Raw genomic sequence first — 14,764 nt, 5'->3', positions numbered from 1 at the left:
ATTACCACCGACTTGTTACTTGTTAGAAAGCAGCCATTTTACATACAAACTAACACCCTAAGGACAATATTTTCTGGGATTATGTTTGCTGTTGTACAATACAGACCCTACATATATTTAAAGAATCAATAAGGTCATAATAATATCAAACCAACTGATGAGACTGGCACATTGAGACTTGAGAGAACAAACCTTCGGCTGCCGACTAACAAATCAATGAATCACATACTGCGAATCCATCATGAACCAAATCCAACAATGAACTGAACCTGATAAATAATGGAGATCACTTTAGTGGGTTCCCCCTTCCTGCTCCTCCACACATGAATGACGTGCCATTACGAGACAGTGGATCTTCCATTCACATGGGGGCCCATCTGTTTCTGTCCTCGTTAGGTTAGGTAGAGGAAGCATACATAACTCGTGCGGCCGTTCAACGTTGTACAAGATAGACCCGGTTTTGTCCCAATGTAGGGTCTCTTAATTGGCCTTTAGTCTCTCTACTCTCTAGAAGAAGCAAGCACAATTTGTCAATGGTCATTGTCCACCCAGCACCCACACACACACAGTTGTAAAAATGCACTCTATTTTCAACGGTCAAAACCGTAGTGATGCAAAAGGCCAAGAACCGTACACGTAGACATGATGGTGAAGTAATCCATAAACCCTTTGATTGGCTTTTTGGACGTGGTAAGTAAAGTCTGAGTTATACAGTAGCAGATTGCTCTGTCTCTCACCCTCCAAAAAGTTCTTGATCAGATTACTACAATCGTTCGTTTAGTACAATTCAGAGATAGCCCATCACAGGGTGGGACCCTGTAACAGAGATCATTGATAGTGGCCAAAGCAAGTATCATTGTCATTTGTCAATCTGTCATCGCCACAGTATTAGCAAGGATGGGATGGAGCATGGAGGAATTAGGGTGGCTTCTCTAGACGGTCCCCTCTACTTTTGCCATGTAAAGGAATCTTAGGGCAGATCCAAACCGTCCATCAGAAAAGGGGTTCTCTCCAAAGTTTTTTTTTTTTTTAATTGTAATAAAAGATTTGCTTTTAACACGTGGCAAGATCTTTTTTTTTTTTGCCTTGGAACTTGCCTCATGGGTAAAGGACTGAGCGAGGAACCCTAGAAATTCCTTTCGGACCCAAAACATGTTGAAGATTCCATGGTCTCCCGGGAAAGCTCACAGATCCAAGGAAGACAACTTGCCGTTTTGTAATCCAAATGACACCAGGAATTCTTCTGTTCAAACATTATTTATGGATCGATTTCAGGCGGGAAAACTTAGCCACATGCCCGAATAAGCTCTTCTTTTGTCTCATGAAAGAAAGCCTTGTGATTGAAAATTTAGATGGTTAATGTGCTTCGGGCAAAAGTTTATAGGATTGATGTGAATTGTCAGAGCTAATACATGGTCAATTAACCCTTGTGGTCGAAGGATTATGGTTTCGTTTGGTTTCTTTGTGGAGGAAAATTGCAGAGGCTCATATTATTTAGATTGTTACTTTTTTTGGTGGTGATCTCTAGTTAGTTTTGGTATGTTTTGATCGGTCTTATTGGAAATTGGATTGAGTTTTGGGTTCTATAAGTTTTCTATCTGTTTCTTGTATTCAATGAAGAATTGCCTTTCGGCATAAATAACAACCACCACCCTTGTGGTTATTGTGTGTATCAAATTGATTACATTAAAGTGCATTGTACTGGTAAATTTATTGGTGAGTTTCCTTTCCTATACAATGGGGGTAGTACATCTCTGTCATTTTAAGCTCGCAACCTTGGTCGCAGTTGATCCCAGGTCTATGCTACAATGAATCAGAGATCTTACCAAGTGAATTAATTAGTCTTCAATTACCATCCCACGAAGAATTATAGAATTATACCGATAATTATATATACACATACACACACACACGATGCGTTACCGATATATACAATGGATGCGTTTCAATGGTTTCATATATCGACAGGACATTGGAACGATTTGATTCATATTGTATGATATGCATCAATATGTTGAACCTTAGTTAGAAGTGGGTTTTGTTTTATCATGTCAATAAATAATTTTTCAGAAAGATGAGGGGAGGTCTCAATATTTATAGAAGACTTAGAGGAAGTTTAAGGGTTTTTTATATGTCTTTTCCAAGAAATCTGCATTGAGGTTGCTTCAGGTAGGAAAGGCAACATGGCCAAAGATAGAAGAATGAGAGGAAGCTTTGGATTATTGCAACTTTTCAATTTAGGAAGAAAAGTAATTAACCTGCTAGAAGGTAGTCAATGACATATATATGTTAACCAATTGGAATGAAAAGTCAGTGGAAGGTTTCCCTATGAGGTGGTGATTGGGATGAGTAAAAGCACCAATAGTGAATGTAGATGGGGTTTTCCATTTTTCTAAGAAATACTTGCCTCTTTATTGGGGATGTGCCCTAACCACAGAGCAAGAGCCTTAAAATGAGGTTTTTGAAGGGATGGCCCTGACCCAAAGGGACAATTTACAGTGAAATCGACATTCAACTCAATGATGGGGTTTGAGCTCTCAAAGAGACAAATGGGAATTAGGAAAAATTAACTGTTACCCAAAAATTAAAATATTTTTGTGGTTCCTTCTCGGTGGGAGATTACCCACAGAAATGAGACTGATAACTAATAAGCAAAAACTTTAACATTTTCAGAGATTTCCTATTAACAAAACAGATATAGATGTTAGTAGGTCAATCCTGTCCGTGGCCAGATCCAGACAAAATAATCTGAATCACTTGAGAACAAACATGTGGAAATAACAGATTGTAGGAGGAATTAATTTTCTTACTGTACGAGTAATATGGAAAAACAGAAATGAGAAAGTGAATGATTTTATTTTCTAAAAAAAAACCATTATTACTGACATAGTTGTGTTAGAAAACAAAGACATTCACATTGGTGGACATTCTATTAGTAATAAAATCCAAAACATGGAACAGATGATGTAGAAAGCAAGAGACTTAAAACGAAGAATGGGCAGAGTTGAGTTAGACAACAAGCAAAAATGGGTCAAATGGAAACCACTAGGCATGACATGAAAATAAACTTTAATGCTTTGGGAAATAGAATGGCTGTTGCATTGCTAGAGATAAAAAAAAAGGCAAAATTATCAGGCTCAGATCGGAAGGATTATAAATACAAATATGTAGAGTGCAAAACCTTATATTTTGTATGTATTTACATTGCACATATTTGTATTTATACTCTTTCCAAACTGAGCCTCAATTGCAAATGTAAATAGGTTAGGAAATTGCATCATCAACATTGTGGAGGCTTGGATTACTTGGATTACTAGACCTTAAGCAGCAATTAAGGTCTCTACAAGCAAGTAGAGTATGGATAGAAGGAGATTCAAAGATCATGATAGACTATCTCAACAATAAGGACTGGGGCAGCAATGAAGATGGAGAAATTGTGTTTGGATCGATAATGTTCTCGTGGGTAGTAAATCTGAACTGAGGAAATAAACTCACATATATTAGGAAGATAATCAAGCAGTGGACAGACTAGGCAGGGCAGAGAATGATGGTGAGGAGCCCCCTTATAAAGCTGATTTAGGCCTTGTTTGGAAGTGCTTATTTGATAAATAATTGCTTATCCTAATAAGCATTCATAAGTGTTTTCTGAAAAAGCTCTTATTTTAAACTGGGGTAATATAGTTATTTTTTTTAAATGACGTGGCCGGCATTGAATAAGGCTTAAAAATAAGGGCTTATTGAATAAGGCTTAAAAATAAGCCCAAAATTTTAGTTTCTTGAAAATGGGCTTATTTTAAGGAATATGCACTTGGTTTTTTTCACCAAATGCACATAAAGTGCCTCTTAATGTGGTCCTGGCCTAAAATAATTATTTATTTGAATAAGTACTCTGAAACAGGGCTTAGATTACATCATCATTATGGGCTAAAGGTGTGTTTGGTTCTATCGTTGTTTATACCTTAAATGTTTTGGATTGATCAATACAAATACAAATGGGTGAGAGTAGAATAAGCAATAGTATTACAGTCATTTTAGGTTTGTACAGATAGAAATATGTAGAATGCAAAAGCCTTGTATTTTGTATTATTTTATATGCATTTGCATGTTATATATTTGTATTTATTTATTTGTGCTCTTTCCAAATTGAGCCTTATGCACACTTGGTGAGCACATTAGTAAGAGCACACAATTAGTATGCAGCACCTTTCCTATAACTATGCAGTCTATGCTTTCAAAGCCCACCCATGTAATGACCTAAGCATGGTTGTGGGACAGGTACTGTTGCACATTGATCATATGTGTGCTTATTTAGGGCCTGTTTGCTATGTCTTTTCGCATGGTCTTTCGATTACTTACAAGTTAGGAAAACCAATTTTTGGTCTATTTCTGTTTGGTGCACAGAAAATTTAGCCACCAAAAGACGGAATGTCGAAAAGATACAAAAAACTCATTTTGGGCTGATTTCGGGAAGCTCCAAATGAAACTTTTCATGTCTTTCGCATTTTATTCTCACACTGAAAGACGCGCATCTACCAAACCTGCTTCGAGCTGTTCAGATCTTCATATAAAAGCTCAATGTGTCTTTTGACCGTCAGACCTACCAAAAGATCTTCCAAAAAAGACATAACAAACGGACCCTTAGTGTGTTCACTAAGTATGCCTATCAGATCCTTACTTCTAAATATAATGATTATCCATGCACCATACATAGATCAAGACGTGTGGGACGTGACTCTATCTTACAGCTCCTAACAATACTCGAAATAAACACAACACAAAAATTATAAAGGTTTGGTATCATTGTTGTTTTTATTTAAAACTTTTTGAGTTGATCAATACAAATTGGTTTGCAAATATATATTCTTACATTGCATATGAGAATTACTTCAACGGGAAAAATACATGTCTCTAACTTGCAATTGAATCGTCACATGGCAAATATTTAAGGTGGTTCGATTTAGGAATACAAATACAAATATGTAGAGTACAAAATCTTGTATTTTGTATTATTTTATATGTATTTGTATTGTACATGTTTGTATTTGTATTTCTTCCAAACTGAATTGCGGTAGAAAAAATATTTGTCTGACATATTTGTATTAATTAACCCAAAGCATTTAAGGTAGAAGCAAGATTCAAAGTATCGATATTGACAGATACATCAATAGGACATACCAGCTAGTATCGGTCCTTTTTTTTAAGCTTTTACTTTTTTTTTTTTGGTTCAGAAGAGCCGATTTAAGTCCCGGCTACCCTCTGAACCAGGCCCTGACCTGATACAACCCCTGTAAGGGCATATCAGGAAAGGCCTGATACAATACATATAAGCCAATATGAGCTGATAGATAAGGATTTCTTTGAACCTTGGATAGAAGCAACAATTGATAATACCAAACTACCAAAATTATCAGTGTAAGACAACGGATACGATTAGGCTTGGTTGGTCCAGCGTGAACCCGTACGTGTCAAACCAAATTGGTCCAACTCAATATAGCGAGTGGCCGAGTTAGACATTTGATCTAGTGGTTACCCCTAGCCAATTGTGCTAATATTACCTCCAAAGAATATTTTATAATATTGGTTAATCAAATAACTAAAGGAAGTAATATAATTAGGGGCACCATACCCATTTGATTGGGGGAGACCCTCTCTCTATCTGATCACTGAGACCTCCACCACTATTCCTGTACCTTCAGAGCTTGACCACTGCGACCATGAAATCCACCGTGCTTACAATCACTTTATCAAACTTTAGCTTCATCCTCCATCCCCTTAACCCCCGATCCTCGGGGCAGTGAAATTTGATCTCAGGTCTCAACTACAACGAGTCAGAGATTCGACCAACGGAGCCACCATCAGTAAGAATCAAATTTAAGTAAAGATTCCCACAATTGTCTGACATTTTTGCCAAGTTTTTCAATTCTCATTGAATGCTTGAAAGCAACACGGGCATCTGGTTGAGTGAGCTCATAGCTCATGTGGATCATTCTAGACTCACCACTGAACGATCCCCAGTTCCCCACCAAAAAAAAAATAGACTAATTTATTTAACCATCTCAGCTCTAGGTAAACTATTTCTTACAATTTCACTCAAATGTAAGTACATATATCTCTCCACAAGTCCACATATCTCTAACTTTTGCCAGATAGGTTTTTCAATTCTCAGACTCAGACTCAGTAAATGCTTCCAGGCAATGGGCAGTTGGGTCAGCGAGCTCATGTGCTTACACTTTACAGATGATATGAATTCACCACTGAACAATAAGCCCCACCTCAAAATAGACTACTTTTATCGTCTATCTTAGCTGCTGCAGGTAGTTTTTCTCTGAAACTTCTGCCAGATTAAAATTTTCAATCTGAATTCACCATGATCATGACTGAACGTCTAACCAGTTAGCTGTAGGTAAATTATTTCTTTTTATATTTCACTAAAATCTAAGCAAACCACTCAATATTTCTCTGAACATTTTGCCAGATAAAGTTTTCAATTCTCAGTAAATGCTTCCAGGCAACATGGGCATTTGGCTGAGTGAGCTAAAGTCGTGTTCTACATATGGTCTGAAATTCACCATTGAACGAGCCCCACCTCAACACAAACTAACTTTAACCATCTTAGCTGTAGGAAGCTGCAGATGATCATGTCGGCAATCTCTTAAATCGGACCCATTTAATAGTAATTCCTTTTATCAATGCACTTACAATCCATTAATGAGAGAGAGAGAGAGAGAGAGGAAGAGCGCATCTGTAACCTTGATTAAAACTAGTGATTAACAATGAATTTAAAATGAATTAAGAGGAATAATCACGACTTTTGGTGTCAACTGGGTCAACTCGGATCAGGTCATGAATTCCCTTTCGGAATCTTAAAACCGCAAATCTCGATAACGGCAACAGAAACTGTAAACCATCTGGCAAATGTATTCTGCTTATTTTGCAATAAATAATACACTCTTCCCTAAACTAACCCACAAGTGTAGGATTTCGAGGGCTTATTAAAGGGAGAGATTTCCCTCATAATCACTCATCAGATTCATTACTCTATATAACCTTCATCCATCCAGTAATAGGTCCCACGTGGATGACCTACCAATTTTGCCACGTGTAAGGATGTTGTGAATTATGATGGGAAAAGAGAGTAGTTGATCATTCTATAATGTGGTAGGTAAGTTCATAAAGCCAGAGTTGGGAAAAAGACCTTCACTTCCAGAGTTCCAGTGTAGTAAAACCTTTCAGTTTCAGACCACGTGGCTAGCTGTTTCTTTCAGCCTTCCCAATTTAATGAGCCCATCTCTGTGCTTACGGAACAGGACAGAACTGACCCATGGGCCATGGCCCATCCGTCCTCCTTTCATTTCTACCATTGAAATGGCACATCTGGACCCACAAAACCCAAATGGCTCCACACTCCACAGTCCACACCAGTATGCAGTATGATCATTTCCACTAAAATCAACCCATGATGAACCCTGGAAACTTCACAGCATCCAAATATTTCTACTTTGGATGGTTAATAAGATCAGCCAACCTATTTACCAATCTTGGAGACCCATGGCACCCAATTAACAAATTACATTGGTGGGATCCATTACTTGATAAATCAAGCAACTGGATGGCTGACACTTGTATGCATCATAAAGGGTTTGCAAATTGCAACTATCATGCCCCCCACATCAAATCAGTTAATCCCTTATACTTACCTCGTTAATGTGCGTGTGCCTAGTTTGATGTTTCCCTTTCAAGCTCCAAGCATTAATCTTCTACACTTATTACTCGACGTCTTACTACTTTCTCAAATTTGTATCAACGCTCTTTCCTTTCTGTGCTCTGCTCTGTCTGTTTCTGTGATAGCCCTTCAACAAAACTACCATTTTTACTCTTCATGGTAGAAATAAAGCAGAGCCCAAACAAGCAAAGACATTTCTGTCACTCTCTCACAACTCATAAAAGATAGAACACAGCGAATGAACAACAGATAGAGAGAGAGAGAGAGATGGGCATCTCTGCCAAGGCCAAGAGCAGCAGCGAAAGCTGGGGTTTGGGTCTTCTCTTGGTGTTCTTTCCAGACGACGAGAATGGCCACGACCACGACAAATACATCGACAAGAAGAAAAAACTGCTCACCTCTTCTTCTTCTTCCTCCTCCTCCTCTTCTTCTTCACCTTCTTCATCCTTCAAATCTACTGGTTCTATCAGATATGGTAGTAATAACCTCCTCCTCAGCAAAGCTCAATCAACAATGTCCATTTGTGCTCTTATAGTCTTCTTTACACTCCTCGTCTTCACTCTCTGCACTTTCGAACCCACTCAACCCAAAACTAACGCCATTAATTCTCTATCTCCATCCAAGACCAGACTACCCAGAAGATGGCTCGCCGAGAATTCCAAAGGCTACCAAAATTATAAGAGCAAGAACAAGCGGCCTTCCTCCTCTTCTTCGTGGTTTGCTTCTATTTGGAAGAGGGAAGCTCGTCATCAGAAATCTAAATTCGTTTCGGATTCTTCGGCTGCTCTGCAAGGAATGGGAACTCTGTTTAGGAGAGGAACCAGAGCAATGAGTGATCTTGTTGTGGCTCATACTAAGGAGGACGTTACGGATGACGAGCTTCGCTTGTTTATGAGAAGTCTGCATCGATCTGGTCTCACTGCGAGATCAGATGTCGCGCTTATCTTCCCTTCTTCCGCTTTAGCTTCCCCACTTGGCATTTCTTCGAATTTTTCTTCTGTAATTCGGGAAGAAAACGATTCGTTCTTGAAACTCGTCCGCCATTGCAGAGACAATAATACTAGTTCGACTACCGGGAAGTTGGTGGGTTTTGATGTAACCCAGTTTGCGAAATCGGACAAGAAGGAGAAGAAGGTGGGGGAGCCATTGTGGGGGCGGCGAAATCATGCGAATTACAGCAATCCAGGAGGTGGCGGCGGAGATGAGTTGAACGAGTTGAGTTGGGGATCGGTGGTGGCTTTCGAAGCCGCGGAGCTTGACCCGGAGGGCTCGCTAGCCGGGTTCTTCTTAGACCATGTGCCAATGGCATTGAGGAGGTGGGCTTGTTATCCGATGCTACTGGGCCGAGTCCGGCGGAACTTCAAGCACCTTATGTTGGTCGACGTCAAGAACGTATTGATACTCGGCGACGCGCTTTCCCGAGTCAGGAACCGGAACTCTGAATCAGTGTACTTATCATCGACAACAGCGACAGAAAATCCGCACGGAAAGCACGGCCGGAAGGACTCGGAGAAAACTCAATCTCATAATCAGAAGCCATTGACGGCAGCAGTAATAATGGGCGGAACTCGAGGTGTCCGACGGTTATCAAATGCGATGTTGACGGAGATAGCTAAAACTTCAATGCAGCACAAGAGCAAGAACTCCATCTCCGAGTCAGGGCTCTTGAATCAACTCGTTCAGAACGGGTTGTTATGGATGAAGAACATAGAGATAGTCACTGCAACCGAGTCCATCCCCGATTCGACTACACTCGTAAGTCGAAAATCAAATTCTTTTACCTCCCCATCCACCCCGTCGCCTCATTCAATTGTTCATCACGGTAATAGTAATACCAATATCTATTCCATTCTTCTCAAAGAATTCTGTTCATCTGTTACCAGTTCTGTTTATAGAGACTGTCAATTACAATAAAAACAAATTATACTTTGATCAAATAATTCTATAGAACAGATAATGTCTTTTCTGGGTTTTTATTTCTTTTTAATTGGAATAAGACATTCTTTTCGCTCCTCACACTTGGCTGCTGCTTTATTTTCTCTGTTCATTGAAAAATTGTTAGTATGTAAGCTCGAGAGAGCCAACTCAACGAGTCAACTCACCCAGTCTGCCGAGTTTTTTTTTTTTTTTTCCTTTTTTTGTGGTAATGGGTCCCATTTAAGAAGTTCTTTTACACCAGAGATCAGCAAGGTTGGGTGATTTAGAGCATGATTGAAATGCCCATGACCATGAGTTAGTGGGTCCCACAATCCGGAAGTCTATAGTAGACCATTCTTGTGGTCTACCTAAGGACTCTTTGGATTGTATATTGTATATCCAGATTATTCTCTTCATTAATGAGTTGTTAATGGGTATCGAGGAGCGTGAAAGGCAGAAAATGAGAGATGAAGAAGGTTGGATTCGGCGTTTGTTTCTACTTTCTAGAGTGAAGAATTTTTTTTTTTTTCTTTCCCCCGGAGAGAGAAAGGGAGGGAAAGAGGGGGGGAGTCATGGAGGGAATGTGAGGCAACTAAGCTTAGGGAGTAGTAACCTCATTGACTAATGCCCATGTGCTCATCTTTAGCCCCCGTTAAAAGAAAAGGTGGTAATTTCCGCCTTCTTTCCTCCATTCCTTTGATGGGTTTGGCTTTTGCTTTTTAGCAACAAAACTGCCAAACAGATCCAGACCCAGACCCAGACCCAACTGAATTGCTAATTATAAGTTGGGTTTTGCTTGTTCTACAAGGATTTTAATGAATTGGAAGTTTGGATTTTGGAACAATACAAAACTGCTTTGTTACTCCCAAAACAGATCTCTTTCTTCTAAAAAAGGTTGAAGTCAGTCTGGCCTTCTCTCTCTAAATTAAGGAGTTGGGAAAGCAATGAAATGAAAAAAAGTTGCTCGTGGAAAATTGTAGGCTGTAGAAGCCAGAAGGGAATTGATTGACAACCTCAAGTACTACATATGATTCAAAATTCATGCCAAGTAGACTGGTCCATACAACATTGCAACATTATTGGTCAGAGACGTGATGTTCACATTTCCCCAACTCTAGTCTATAGAGGTGGTGGTCCATTGATGTAGCTATTCATTTATTATTATTGATGAGTGAATTGTGGATACCTTGGAAAGGAGAGAGAGAGTAGAAGAGTAGAAGATCTTCCAGAGAGAAAACATTCTCAGCTGGCCTAACAATCTTTGGTGTTTTGTGAGATGTCAATTGTGACTTACAGTTTGGATTGAGGTGCTCTGCTCACAAATTTGTGATGATGATCAAATCTGCCCATACTAAAACACAAGGCACCGACGCAAATAGTAGATACCACGTGGAAGAATAGTATCCAAATAGTGGGCAACACGTGTCAATATATGTTCCAATTGGTGGGCCAGAACAAAAGGACAACATTGATCAATTTTTCTTTTTCTTTCTTCTAACTTTAGATGGAGAGGTGGGGTTGGAGAGACAGAAAGATAAAGCAGACAAAGGATTGGTTTCAAAGGTTCTTGTGAGCAAGAATCCATATTTCGTAACCTATCAATTTATATGTATCGTATCAGCAAGTCACCGAGGGGGATAGGCAGGCCTAAGACAAACTCCCTAGCCAATTTTGGAAAAATAAAGAGAATTAAAGGTCCGTTTGGTTTGTGGGAATAGGGGTTTGGAATTGAAATCGGAATTGTTCATTTTAATTCCAAGTTCTGACTATTTGATTAGGTGAAATTGAAATCCCATTTTCATTTTTAATCAACTCCCTCTCCCGAAAATGAGCTAGAATCCATTTCAATCAATTCTAATCCAAACAGGTAACGGAAATAGACCATTCCAAAGGATTTTGATTTCAATTCTAATTTCAATTGTGAACCAATTGAAACATCTGATAGAAAGGTTATGGCATTTTGATTGTACCAATACTTTGAGAGTGATTCTTTCTCATGTTAATTTGCTTTCTTGGAATTTAGTGTTGGGATTCATGTATGAATAATGTATGGCAGAATGAGAGGTGCAACAGACTATAGTGACTTATAACTCAACATTAAGTGATGTTCATCCCTTGTGTTTAAATACTAAGCAGATATACGCATGGTAGGATGAGAAATAGAATAGAAAGGTCTAAAGGGTCACCTCCCATCGTGATGAACTGATGATGTTTTAATGTAAGAATAGAACTGTGTTAAGTATGTGTTTGGTTCCGTTTATATTTATTGAATAAACATTTGTATTTACATGGTGTTTGGAAGTGTGGGCGTTTTTGGGACCAATTTTCAAGAAAAAATGCCTACGCTTCCAAGACTCGTTTTTCACAAAAAAAAAAAAAAAGCTTCTACCACGTAGGCAGTAAGCAACACAGTTTTTTTGGTAAGGTGATTTTCATCACCGTTTTTCATGTATGTGCTGATAGGTAAGCACCACATGGGATACACATCAGTCAACCGTTGAGGGAAACGGTTCACCGATGAATTTGGTGTTTCATGCATCAGTAGGGTCCCGATTTTCAAGGCATGCCCGATTTTTTAATAATTGGCTGAACCAAACAATGAGATATATGGGCATTTGTTGAAACACTTGTGTAGATCCAACATGGCACCATTTTCTTAAAAAATGGCCACGATTCCAAACATCCTCTTATTTGCTAGTAAAACCAAGAAATGCAATAATTATAATCGTTTATTACAACTAGGCTCCCCATCAGTGTAACAGTGAAAAAATGTCTGCTCATTTGTAGAAACTTTAAAAAAATAATTTTTATAAACGGCTGGCGTGCACAAAAACCAAAATTCATTTTTTTCAATTTTGATAGAAAGAGAAAATGCTGAAATAACACGTATGTAGCACCGTAAAAAAACATTTATTGAATAAACCCAAACAGAACTAAACACCCTTTAAATTAACTTGAAACACCCCCAACCCCACCAAACCCACTCCTTTTTCTCTTCGGGCTACAGTGCGACTGCATACGGGAATTCAATTAGTCTTCAGTAATTTCCCATGTGATTAATGGGGCCCGGATCTTTTGCACTTGCGTTTGATTTGTGACGAGTGTCCCTTGCACGTGTTTAGATATTGAGGTCCAGAAAAAAATATATTATGGTGGGATACTTGTCACACACTGAATGATCATATAGGGAAAAGAGCATATAGTGAAGAATAGACGTGTTCAGTCTATTAGAATTTTGAAAAAAGACAAACCTGAACTCAGCCCATGAATAGGTATAGTTAAGAAGTGCAGGAGATCGGGAGTGGCAATTATAATTATATATGTTTCATTGGACGTAATACTAGCTTAAAAAAAAAGCAGTACTTATCACTATAGTTCTAAATCGTAAGTGCAGGTTTCTTATATTTTTTACTGACATGGAGCATTATTGATTTTACAGCTTACTAAATAGTCATCGTGTTCAATTAATTCTTGCTCCTATATTTCACATTTCACATGTTCACAGCCATTTTGTTTGTTCAGAGGCTCCATACACAAATATGATTAATCCAAGGCAGAGAAGGCAAAGGGTTTAGGGAGGAATTTATAAAGTTTAGACCTTTTCTCCCTCTCCACCTTTCAACCTGTATCTTTTCCAAAATTCATAAAAGCCGGATTTTCAAAATCTAAACCCTTTGTGCATATGAAAATATAAAACTCTCACAACCTTGTTTTGTTCGTATTTGAAGGTGGACAAATCAAATTGGGTCCAAAATTTATATTTAATTTCTTGTTATATATAAAAAATAAATAAGCAAAATAATATAAATAAATATAAAAATTTTCAATTATTTAATTGAAACATGTAAAAAATAGTATTAAATTTAACAGCACATAATGCATAAATTCATATGCCTTCAAATAATGATTTAATTATAATTACTAGGTGTATTTTAGTAAATTAAATCTACAGATCGAGGAGGATCAGGCCAGGTTGAGGGAAGCTTCCGTAAACTTTCTATTAATATCATAATTTTAATCTAACCAAACATATCCGTCGGAATCCTGCCTGCTCACAATTGGACAGGATATGGGTGTCCAATTCTCTACATGAACCGGACGGTACTGGGATCAATCATTCTGATACGTAGGGCCCATATGTACAGAAGTGATGACAAATAATATAAAAATAGTAAGTTGATTAAAGAATGGGCAAAGTCACAGAGTCACAGAACCGGTAAATGGGGTCTAAGCTAACTGTAACTTGCCATGTGATTCACATTGCAGAGGTTGAGGTCCCACTAGGCCCATTTGGTAGATCAGGCCAAATTCATAATTACAGATATATAATTCCAAGAAAATACTTTTGTTGGTCATTTGAGGCCTCTCTGACCAACAATGTACTGTCTTTTTTATTTTCTCAGTTGAAAAATCATTTTTTATATGGACTAATAATTTATATAATGGATGGTGGGCCCCCATATTCCAGCCAACTGTATGGCTGCATTGGCTCTATGTTTAATAATTTGTTAGTGCTCGATTCATGGACTACTTGGCGCTAGATTCATGGATCGGACCCCATCGGTTTCGGTTCAGTTGTAAAAAAAAAAATATCAACGCTTTCATAAGAGTGACAGCTAGCTGAGTTTTTTACGAGTTATTTGAGTTTGATTGGGTTTAAATCGAGCTTCGAGTCTAGGTCAGACCTAATAAAGCTTGGTTCATGAGAATTACAACTTTAATCAAGCTTCTACAAACATACATGCATACATATTCACATATATACATATATATATTATATTTTATTTTTTTATATAATAATAATAATAACTGATTATTATAATTATTAATTTTTTAAATATAAAAATAATAATTTTTTATATAGAATTTTTACTTTTATAAAGCATTTGACTCACAGTCGAACTCGAACTTATGAACTTTTGATTCGAGTCAAACTCGAGTTTAAGTCTCTAACTCGAATCAAGCCCTAATACTATCTTGACGAGTCGAGCTCGAATAACTAATAACTATATAGATAATTTGGCTCAGTTTGAAATCACCCCTACTTTTAACTAGATGGGAAATTCAGTACTCATTGACCAAAGGTTCTAAGTATCGATACAGGTCGATACACCCTACCGACCT

At 38.0% G+C, this 14,764-nt stretch overlaps 1 protein-coding gene across 1 annotated transcript; it reads left to right on the top strand.

Annotated features, from left to right (window-relative positions):
• The first annotated feature begins 7,708 nt into the window (after nucleotides 1-7,708).
• LOC104589947 (uncharacterized) lies at nucleotides 7,709-9,739 on the top strand. Its single transcript, XM_010248429.3, has one exon. It carries the CDS (start codon nucleotides 7,991-7,993, stop codon nucleotides 9,635-9,637), a length of 1,647 nt encoding a protein of 548 aa, XP_010246731.1. The 5' UTR covers nucleotides 7,709-7,990; the 3' UTR covers nucleotides 9,638-9,739.
• The last annotated feature ends 5,025 nt before the right edge of the window (nucleotides 9,740-14,764 follow it).

The sequence above is a fragment of the Nelumbo nucifera genome, chromosome 7 (genome assembly GCF_055504915.1).
Source record: "Nelumbo nucifera cultivar China Antique chromosome 7, China Antique-T2T, whole genome shotgun sequence".
Lineage (NCBI taxonomy): Eukaryota > Viridiplantae > Streptophyta > Magnoliopsida > Proteales > Nelumbonaceae > Nelumbo > Nelumbo nucifera.
The sequence above is the reverse complement of the archived record's forward strand: the minus strand, read 5'-3'. Positions and strand labels throughout refer to the sequence as shown.

Coding starts and splice junctions, on each gene's coding strand:
- LOC104589947 (XM_010248429.3), top strand. CDS start 7,991: ATGGGCATCTCTGCCAAGGCCAAGAGCAGCAGCGAAAGCTGGGGTTTG.